Source organism: Gossypium hirsutum, chromosome A05, assembly GCF_007990345.1.
Source record: "Gossypium hirsutum isolate 1008001.06 chromosome A05, Gossypium_hirsutum_v2.1, whole genome shotgun sequence".
Taxonomy (NCBI): Eukaryota; Viridiplantae; Streptophyta; class Magnoliopsida; order Malvales; family Malvaceae; genus Gossypium; species Gossypium hirsutum.
In genome coordinates, this window is record NC_053428.1 from 13,933,635 (window position 1) to 13,944,651 (window position 11,017).

Sequence of the window (11,017 nt, forward strand, 5' to 3'; positions counted from 1 at the left end):
TCTATTCGAAATATTGGTAGAAAATATAAATCTAATCATATCCTCTTAAAAAAAGAAGAAGATATATTTCTCCTAAAATCTATAACTATTGTAATATAGAACACATCTTGCACCGACAAAAATGCTTAAGTTTGAAATTGAATATTTTTGTTAAAGTATTTTCGAATGAAAACAAACTCATCTTGAAATGGATTATTCCTTGATTGTATTTTTAGTTTCAATTCATTTGGAGGAAAAGAAACAGCGGAATTTTAAAATTGAAACAAGGGAAAAGAAAACCATGTTAATTTACTCCATAATGATTCTTTGATTTTCTTTTTCAATTTCTAAAGATAATGCAATATGGAAGGCTGTTAGTAGGTAAAAGATACCTGTGTCAACAATAATTATATATGTACTAATTTAATTAGATGCACATAATTATTTAATATGTTTTCTTATTTAGAGAAGATAAAATTGAAGTATTACTTTTTCAAATGGACTTACATTTGACTCTTTGTGGATGTATAGAATTTACTTATTAACAAGGAAAGAGATATACATATAATTTTTAAATAAGTGATATCATGTGTTGATTAACAACATATAAAGTTATTTAAATATTAATTATTTATGTAGTTAAACATTTGGTTGAATAATAAGTACTTTTATTTATTTATTTTTCATTTAAAATATTAAAGAGGGAATTCAAAATTTGACGATCAAGAATAAAAAAAAAAAAAGAGAGGCTTTTTTTACTAAGAAATAGAATGGTTAACTAAGGGGCCCGTGAGCCCCCACTTAGTAATTTACCAAATATCAATATCAATATCTTGGTTTTGAAGTTACTTAATGAGAAAGATTAGGTTAAAGATAATTTAGTTAAATTACAATAATCAAGGAAAGATGATTGATCTATAAATAAAAAAGAAAGTTGATTGAAGATATTTGGTAAAGTAATTACGCATCTTATCTTTTTCCGGAAGCTCGGCTGAGATTGGACGAAAACATTATTTTATTTTCTATCATGACTCAACCAGAGTAACTTCTTTTTTCTTTTTTTTTTTAAATGCAGGAGCCGGGTTGTTGAAGCTTCACGATGATGTACAAACATGTGGATACGAAGATGTGCAGGTGATGTGGGAAATGCTGCGAAGATCGGAATCGGAGCTGATGGCTGCTAACAACAATCCCAAGCGCAAGCACCGCCCAGCTTTCTGGAGAGTTTTCGTTTGGTCTTCTAACCACACTTCATCCTTCTCGCCCAATCATGCCTAACTTCACACCATTTGCATGCATACTTCCTAATAATAATGATAATGATGATAATAATAGTAATAATAATAATGTGTTCCTACTGTCCTGCAGCATGGACATTTGCGTCTTACGTTTAGAACTGAACTTATAACTCTGACGGCCTACCATACAGTGGCATGGTACAGAGCTCTGTTGCAACCATGAACAATGTTCAAATTGAAATGGAAATATAAGATGATGTATTACTCTGTTCCTTTTGCTGGGGGTTCAAAAATTGCTTTCAAATGACACAACTATTATGCATACATGCGTATATACTTATCAACTGTAATCAAATTACAGTACGGTAGTTCAATCGGTGGAGGATAAAGAGACTAATAATACTTAAAATTCCACTAGGAAGGAACAAAAGGTTGTACGTATGTATGCATGGTAATTGAAAATGATTTAAGCAATTACTTGACTCCATAAAATTGTCATCAAATCAAATTACTACGACCAATCAAACCATCACAAACAAGTTGAAATGACTAAAGCGAGAAGAAAGATGGCATAAGAAACCTCTATTTCTCGTGTATTTTTCTCCATTAAACCTTTGGTCCCATACCATACCATATCTTTTATCTCATGTATTCATGCCCCTGTAATAAAACATTAAAACACAGGCAAAGGCAGCTTAACAATCTCCCAAAATATGATAATACCTGTGTAAGAATTGAATGTGAGGAGAAATACCTGATCAGAGAAACTTAAGAGTATGTATTTGTCACTGTAACACTTTATCTAAGCTATGCAAGGGAGTCTTGACTCTTGAGTACTTAAAGTACCAGCTATTATTACGGTGTAATAGAACTATTCTCCATCAGCTCACAAGAAGAGAAGCCATGGAATACAAAGATACAAAAACGAAGAACATCGGAAATGACAGAAAATATGAGGTTATAACAAGTGAATATCACAACAATTCCAGATCAAAGCGATTAAATATGACAGCAGTTCATCGAAGAGTTTCAGAGTAAAAAAGGTAAAATCAGCAAGAATGATAAAGAAAGCATAACTTTTGATATTAAGATTCTAACTGGATTGTTGCAAGTGAATAAAGTGGAATTTCACATCATGAAATTTGTCTGCCTCCTAAGCTAAGATATTATTCCTGCAAAACTGTAATACAAATTTTTCCTCATAGGCTATTATAGAAAAAACTAAGTGAACCAAAATAATGCTAAAGGTACAACAACGGGGCAATCAATCATGTGTTTGCTTTTCTCCTTATCCCTTTTGACTAGTTGCCAACTAACCACAAGTATCGTGTTTTAGGGGGCATAATCCTAAATGCAGCACCCTGCTCACGAAAACTTATTTCCACTTCCGGGAACCTTTTGACATTAAGTTACCAAATAAATGACTGACAGACACACAAGTTCCTGAATGTTATTCCTCGGGTGAATGCATGTATATCTTCTCAAGCAGTACTGGCCAGCCTTCTCCAAGCCTCTGTGGGTTCAATTCCATGGCAGTCTTGAAATCCAGCAAAGAAATCAGTTTGTAGTATCTCTGTTCGTCTATAGCTTCCAAATTCCAGCTGCTATTTTGAACCTGATTATGGTGACTTGGTGAGACACCGTTAACAAGATTCCAGTGGGAATGCTGCTTCACTGTATTATTTTTACTCAAACTACATCCATGCCTGGTTCCTACTAGCTCAAAGCTCATCCTTATTAACCTCTTTAAGTAGACATCCAGTCCGTTGTTCAAGATATTGGCACAATCCATTGGCACACCTTCAAGGCCCTCCAGTGCAGCAATTTGTTGCATGCGTTCCCTCAGTGCCTCAGAGTCGAGCAATCCACCAATAGCATATGACTTGGCATGTCTAGTACTTCTTGCCAAAGTCAAAGACCTTCGGGTCTCAGAGATACTACTAGAGAATAATGGAATTCCAAGTGGTGCTTGCAATGAACTTCTAGCACACAACTCCTTTCCATCTGCAGCAAACAATACTTCACTTTGACCTCTGCCATCTTCAGAAACAAAACTATTGGCTGATCCCTTCACTTCAGAGTTAGGAAGCAGAACATCTCTTCCATTATCTGCTTTGCCTGAAACTTCTTGATGATGCTGCACCGGCTTCTTTGTACCACGAGAAGTCAGATCCTGATTTTCAGATACAATAATGTCATTAGTTATTGTTGATTCATGAGAAGCAGAATCCACCTTGGCAGTAAGCCTAATGGATGCTCCAGATCTTGCTTTCCGAGGTGACAATAGAACATCCCCAATTTGCTGACCGTCAAGGATAGTCACAGGCAGTGGAGGGACTTTCGCATTACAAGCATTTTTCAATATTGAACGGATTAGGAGATTGTGTAGTCTAACATTCTCTTTCCCGAGAACACGAAAGCAAACCTTATTGAACTCAACCTTGCTTAGCTTCAAGTTCAACAATTTATTCAAATAATGGTAGTACTGTTTCGATCTCTCAGGCCCCAGTCTCTTTATTAACTGAGCTTTCAACTCAAGGAGATTGATCCGCGAGTGCTGATTTGGCGGTTGCATTGTTCACCGCTAAAAATCCATAACCTAATTAATTGACCAAAAAATGCAGACACACACTTCCTTTCACCCCAAAAACTTCAATTAAATTAGGGCTTCTTTGCTCCATTTCAAAAACCCCCTTTCCATAACCCCACTAAAGATGTTCCACTAACTCCAGAAAGACCCATGGACACCATTACAAAACGCATCTTTGCAACCCAACAGCAAAGCTCTCATAAAGTTCAAAGATTTAAACTCGTCCCTCCAAATTCAATCAACAAAATTCAAATAAAAACCCAGAGAAATGAAAAAGAAAGAAAGCCAAATTTGAACCATATCAACCCAGAAAAAACCTCCTTTATACTTATTCAGAGATAAATTTGACTAAAAAATCCACGAAAATGAGCTCAACCCGGTTCATGAACATCTCTTCTTTATTCAATAAATAGAAGCTAACAGAAAAATACCGCCTCGAAAAGCAAAGTGCTGCTACGCGGATCAACGAATGTTAAAAATATAAGTTCAATGCCAACTTTCAACAATAAGCTTGAATTTCATGGGGGAAATTGAATACAACAGAGAGCAAAGGAAACAGGAGATTCCAGAAAGAGAGAATTTCGAAAAGAAACGTTATTGTTGCTCTGACCTGATTGGAGCTCGAGAAAGTGGAAGAAAATTTCCGCGGATAAAGAAAAACAAAATACCGTTCTGCTATCTTTCCTTCGAACTCGAGCTTCCTTCTCCTTATATCTTCACTTCCTATTCTCTCATCAAAGAACTTTTTGTAGCATTTTCAACACATTTTCGTCTGATTTTCTCTTCCAGAGATCTTTGATGGATTTTGGGTTTGAAATCAAAGAGTTCTTCAGCTTACCCTCTTTGATCCATTATTTTTCTACGATTTCCTTTCTGGTTTTTTTATCCTTTTCGTGTATATTGTATTGGGCTAATATAATATTTAATATATGATATTGTATTGGGCTAATATAATATTTAATATATGATATTGATTTCAATGCTTAATTTGATATTTAAATTTATTTTTAAATTGGTATTTAAATTTAATTTTAATGTTTAATTTTATATCTAATTTTTTTTAATTTAATACTTAGCAAAAATTTTTGTCCCAATTAAATATATGAGTTCGACATCAATCCTTAATTTAACATTTAAAATTTTTTTTATCCCAATTAAATATTTATAATTTTTTACTAAAATACAAATATTAAATATTGATAGAATTTAAGTATTAAATTAAATATTAAAACAAGTTACAAATGATATAATAATATATTGTAAATAAATGTTACAATGTAAGAGCTCCAAAAACAATTTCCACTGAAGTTGAGGGAATAATGGGGTGGTTTACTGTCAGAGAGTGAATATGATAAAATATGTGATTTCCGATATAGAAGATAATTTTTGAATGTTATAATGAATTAATATTTAATGCATCAATTTAATAAATTAAATTCTTTTATTTGTTTATTTAATTTATTTATATTCAAAAATTTTAAGATTCAAACAGATAATCGAATCAATTAAATGATTTGTTTAATGATACAATCAATTTAATCAATTTAATAAATTAAATCAATAAAAAATTATAAAAATAAAAAATATATAAAAAATTCAATTTAACTTTCCTAGTCAATTAATTTAGATCAACCGATTCGATTTAAATAACCTAGATTTACTCTAATTTAATAAATTTTAAATTTTTTTTTTACTTTTTGTCAAATTCAGTTCTTAAAACTTTTACATTTTGTTTACAAATAGTGGATTTAATTTGTATAGTCTCATCTATATTTTTCTTGATAAATGTGGTCAAAAATAAATTATATAAACAAATGTGACATTTTATTTAAATTTCACTGGAAGCGGACCAAATCAAATAATAACCTATTTTATAATAAAAAGAAAAAATCAAAGTCGGATGCCAAACAAAGAAAAACTATATACGCCACTGAAAAACGAAATTCTATGATCTCTGAAATTGAAGCAAAGGATTTTACTACCAAACTGGAAAACTCTAATAAAACGATTGTACAAGTCTCGGGAAAATTCTACTATATATTAATAGGAAAATGGATTTCAAAATGTAATGAAGGAATACTTCCTTAAACAAAAAACAAAATCATGGACAGTTAATCAGAACACCGAAAGAACCTGAAATGCTTTGCACTAAAATGCTTTGCTTGCTCTTACTGTGAAGCCAGTTGAAGGTGAGGCCTAATTGGCAACCGGATTGCCAGTCTTTTAAGCTGTACAAAGAGATGACCAAGAAAAAGCCAGACTTTCAGTTACTACGGAATATTCTTCGAGGGTCAAGTTGTCCGCTACAGTAACTGGAAGGAACAGCTGAAATCTCCAGCCTCCCTTTCCACTCTTCACCAGGTTTCAAAATGATGGGCTTCTCTACACAAGCAGCTGTGACACATAGCATGTGTTTATATTCATCATCACCAAAATCAGCCATCGCCTTTGCTTTCTTATCCCAGGGGTTCCACACGACTGAAAAGAAAAAAAGGGAAATACAGGAATTAAAAAACTGTAATCAACACATCTAACCATGATTTACATCCTTATCCAATCATCTAAAAGAAACCATATGATTAAACCTATCTTCGCCATATTTAGTCGTTCTAAATACAGTCAGCTGATCTATAGTTATTAACTTCCAAGGTGAGAACGGACCAACAACAAAATATCCATAGCACGCATAATTAGTGTATAGAGACGATGAACTCACCAGCATCTGGAAGTCCATCCTTTCTCAACACAAAAGTCCGCTTCCTGTCATGGTCCAGGATGGCAATTTTTGTAGGTGTACTGAGATATACTTTGTCAACCTTTTTCATTAAGGATAACAGTAATAAAACAATAAACACAAAGTAGAATTAAAAAGACCAGGAAAATGGATAAGCCTGCTTATGAAAATCAACACTAACTTCTGACTCGAATGTTAATGCGTCCCCTTGTTCAGTGAACCGCTCTCTATTCTTCAGGTTATCCAAATAATCCAGCGTCTCTAGTCCTTCTACTCGCACTTCACTAAACAAAATAGAAAAAAAAATTACAAAGAGCATGAATGAGTAGGCCCTTGCAATTTATCATACAACAATGTCTAGAAACAAAGCTTTTTTTCATTCTATCTGTAATACAAACGTGTTATTAAAACAACTTTATTAACATTTCAATATAAAGTCATCATCTTTTGCAAGAGTATCTAGAACACCTATTCAAAATAGTAAAGCAAATATATTTAGCTACAATGTAGAAGACTGTAGCCTGCATGATTATAAACCATACGTGTAAGTAAACTACTCATGTCCAGTGACTAATAACTTTTATCTCATATTTTATTCTCCTGCTCTTGATAGTCCCACTAGAACTATAGGTTGATTTCATCAAGGAATGTTCAGAGATTGCATCTCACATTGCTTTCAAGACTTAAGGAAAAGAGAGCCAGCATTGTTAAATAAAGAAAATAACTGCAACAAGTAAAATTAAAAATTCATAATACCATATTTACATGTGAAGGTTCTCAAAACTAAAAACCACAAGATGGCAAGAAAAATATATTGAACCTGATATCAGTGACTGAAAAATAGGTGTGATAGGCAAATGTAAATGTAAACGACTTTCCATCAGTGTTGGTATTTCGAATGCGGGATGTCAACATCAAATCACCACCAGGACCCAAAGCTATCCTTAATCGACACTCATACCTGCACAAGATAGCATATCCCTTAATCCAAACAATGGAACTTCAGTATCAATCTCACATGCCTACCTAAATGTACACATTAAATAAACAGGACAAGTAACATAGAAATGAAATCGGTTAATCCATAAATCTATATACAGACCAGTACTAGAGCACATTAAGATTGACTTCAAAAACAGTGTACAACCGGATCCCATAAACAATAATGTTTTATGGGAATAACAAACTATATTCCATGCCACTTTAACAGTTTTGCTTAAACTAAAGCACTGAAATTAAAATGTCAATTTAGGAACATAATTAAATAGATCAAACTTCGTATTGAGATATGCACCTGTGAGGCCAGATTTTCACTTCTTCTTCAGAGTGCCTGAGGATTAAGTCCACGAAGGCCCTGTGAGAAGTATTTGCCGGAAATGGTGGGGGATCAGGATCAACACTCCAAAGACGATTCCTTGCAAATCCATGTTGCTCAAGAGAATCAATAGTCCCGAACTGCAGACCGCAAACATTTGAGCTGGAAGAAAAGTATACATAATAATTGCAAAAACACAAAGACAAGAATTGAAGCACATACTTGAGGAAAACAGATCTGTATACCTCCACGAATAGCATTAGGGGGCTTAAATGTAGCCTGCAGAAAGCACACATATTCATTGATAAGGCAATCCTATTGCTAGTTTTCTCCCAAAATAAAAAATCAATATACATGGATCATTTCAATTAGAAAGTTTTTGTCCTTCAAGAAAATCAAGAAACCTTGTTTATATCAAAAGGTAAGTAAAACTGACAGTTCTTTCGACATTTCCCTCCCAAAACTAACTCATTTTTTAGAAGTGCTTTTTAAGCACTAACCTCTATACCAAATACCATCAAGTGTTGATCAAACATGAAACACCAACTAAATAACTATAACCTGCAAGAATTAATCAACACACTGCAAAATTATGAGACCCTACAAGCATATGGTTGACTAAATGGGATAAAAAGATAACAGGATTACAAGTGACCAATGTGGTAAAAGTCATCCCATGAACTATTGCATGCACATTCTGGGACTATCTCTGCTGAAGATAATTAATAAAATGCGGAAAAGGTAACTTTAATTCTTTTAAATCCATAAGCTAAACATCTTCTTACAAGAATAATTCTAAAACAGATACCTTACTACTAAGGAAAAGCAACTGTTCCCTGAATTCATTCTTCCAAGAAGTGACTTGGCCTCCATCCAGATAGACCTGTTTAAGAGGAAAAATGGAAAATGAAGACAGAATTTGTGTTGTCTAAGAGTGTATTAAGTTTTTCAGGAAGACTGCCTAAGCAGCAATCACAACTTTCTCTGTTGATACGATGGGATTTCAAGAAACACTGATTCCACTTTTAAGCATGGTTAATATAAGGAAAAAAATCAACAGACTGCAGATATTCAAACAAAAGAATTAATTTTCAGAAATAATTATCATCAGAAGAAAGAGAGTGAGATAAAGATTCTCATGGCTTTAAGGACACAGAAATGGATTATTATCTATACTAGTATACTACGGTGGAGGAAATCAAAGACTTCTCTAGTGAACTCAATTTATCATCATGCGTCCATTTAACTAAATATGTTAACATAATAAATCAAGATCAACTTTATTATTTGTCATCCAATAGGATGTGGTAAGCATATCAACTCACACGTTTTAAACTTCCCTGTAGGTGTATAGAAATAGTAATAATGAGCTTTAATCGGCACCCTCAAGATTGGTTTCTCAAGAATCTTTCGGTTCATACATTTCACCTTTCTCTTGACATCTTCTTTTGTCTTTTTTATAAACACACTCGGTGCCATTCACGACTACAACAAAGAATGAATTATTCTTCATTTTAAATTCAATGCAAACGCAACGCATCTTCAGGAGATTCATAGAACACATTCGGTCCCATTCACGAGTACGACAAAAGAACGAATTATTCTTAATATAAATTCAATGCAAACGCAACGCATCTTCATCAGATATATTAAGCAAAAAAACCCGACCGTTACAAGACTAGAAATCATCACAGTTTCATTATACAAACAATTAACAATCACAAGATCTAAATCGATGAACACAACAATCAAATGCATAACACGCAAAACTCTGAAAATAAAAGAAAAAGAACAGGTAATCTTTTAAATGCAGCTTAACATTTTAACAAAGTTTTGAAGATTCCTAACAAAAAAAATAACAAGAATAACTCTGGCTCCGAAAACAGAGACAAGATTGATGAGATAAGAAAGCGCAAACGAAAGATCGGAGGAAAGAGAGGGGAAACCTCAGCAGAGCAACCACGTATCTCCCTTAAGATGACTTTGTCGAGGCCATTAACGCCTTTACAGTGCTCAACATACACATTCTCTGAAGCCATCTAATGAAATTCTTCAATTTCTGGAAAGAGAACAGAGGGGGGGAAAATCATATAAAGGAGAGAAGGAAAGAGAGAGTGAGAAGTGGAGTATTTCGGAGGATGTTTGTTCGGAGGGGGTCTACTTAATTAAGGAAATATCAGATAATTTATTTTTATTTCGTAAGTTTTTTTCTTTTCCTTTTAGTAAGTTTATTTTATTTCGGAACGTAACAATAACGTGTGTTTACGGCTTTACGCTCCATTATTATCCTTTTAAAAAACGACGGCATCGCGATTGCTAGAATAAGTCACATTAACCATATTATTATCGATGAAAATAGGTAAACGAGTGAAGCTTCTAATTTGATTTTTTTACTAAAAAAAGCAATTTAATTTTTATATATTTTAAAATGTGTAAATTAATTCCTTCATGAAATATTAAATTTATGTTCTAAATTATTTTTTCAGATAAACTATAAAAATAGTCATCCAGTTATATTTTTCATTTTATTATGATCATTCGGCAATTAATATTTTCGATTTAGTTACTAAAATTTTTTAAAATTAAATATTTTAATCGAGCTAATGTGAGTATTTTTATTGGTCTAATAATACAATTAGCCCTCTAATATTTACACCTTAAATCAATTTAATTATAAATATAGAAAATTCAACAAATTTAGCCCTTAAAGTTTACAAAATTTGTCATTTTAGTTCTTTATAACTCATTGAGTAACTCACGTGAGATATTAAAATGATAAAATAGTACACTCTTACAAGACATTTGCATCAATTTCTTTTATTATAATTTGTGCTTCACATTGGACCAAACCAATTAATTTGGACTCTATCTAAAATAATTGATTGCATTACCACCCGAAAAATAACGTTTTTAATGCCTTTTATTTTCTTTTGAATCTTAATTTTTTTTTTGTATTTTATCTGAACTTTTTTAAAGTCATTTTGCAAGTGACTTGAAAGATGATACTTTTTTTCTTATTTTAATTAAAAAAAAGACCTACATCAGTTCAAATGGACTAAAATAATTAATTTTAAAAAATTTAGTTACTAAATCAATAGAAATTATTAGTTGTGTGACAAAATAGAACGAAAGACATAGTTGCATAATTATTTTTATTGTTT

At 32.5% G+C, this 11,017-nt stretch overlaps 2 protein-coding genes across 2 annotated transcripts; both read right to left on the reverse strand.

Moving 5' to 3' along the window:
* Nucleotides 1–2,279: 2,279 nt before the first annotated feature.
* Nucleotides 2,280–4,707, reverse strand: LOC107958329 (uncharacterized). The gene has a single exon (XM_016894069.2). It carries the CDS (start codon nt 3,790–3,792, stop codon nt 2,668–2,670), a length of 1,125 nt encoding a protein of 374 aa, XP_016749558.2. The 5' UTR covers nt 3,793–4,707; the 3' UTR covers nt 2,280–2,667.
* Nucleotides 4,708–5,826: 1,119 nt separating this feature from the next.
* Nucleotides 5,827–10,072, reverse strand: LOC107958327 (putative glucose-6-phosphate 1-epimerase). The gene is made up of 8 exons (XM_016894068.2): nt 9,803–10,072; nt 8,665–8,739; nt 8,079–8,135; nt 7,836–7,996; nt 7,362–7,502; nt 6,723–6,825; nt 6,524–6,623; nt 5,827–6,285 (listed from the first exon to the last, which is right to left on the reverse strand). The coding sequence occupies exons 1-8, from the start codon at nt 9,893–9,895 to the stop codon at nt 6,071–6,073; spliced, it is 945 nt and encodes a 314-aa protein (XP_016749557.2). The 5' UTR covers nt 9,896–10,072; the 3' UTR covers nt 5,827–6,070.
* Between the last annotated feature and the right edge of the window lie 945 nt (nt 10,073–11,017).

Coding starts and splice junctions, on each gene's coding strand:
- LOC107958329 (XM_016894069.2), bottom strand. CDS start 3,792: ATGCAACCGCCAAATCAGCACTCGCGGATCAATCTCCTTGAGTTGAAA.
- LOC107958327 (XM_016894068.2), bottom strand. CDS start 9,895: ATGGCTTCAGAGAATGTGTATGTTGAGCACTGTAAAGGCGTTAATGGC. Junction 8,136..8,664: donor TGCTTTTCCTTAGTAGTAAG/GTATCTGTTTTA, acceptor TGCTTTCTGCAG/GCTACATTTAAGCCCCCTAA. Junction 6,826..7,361: donor TTTTCAGTCACTGATATCAG/GTTCAATATATT, acceptor TATTTTGTTTAG/TGAAGTGCGAGTAGAAGGAC.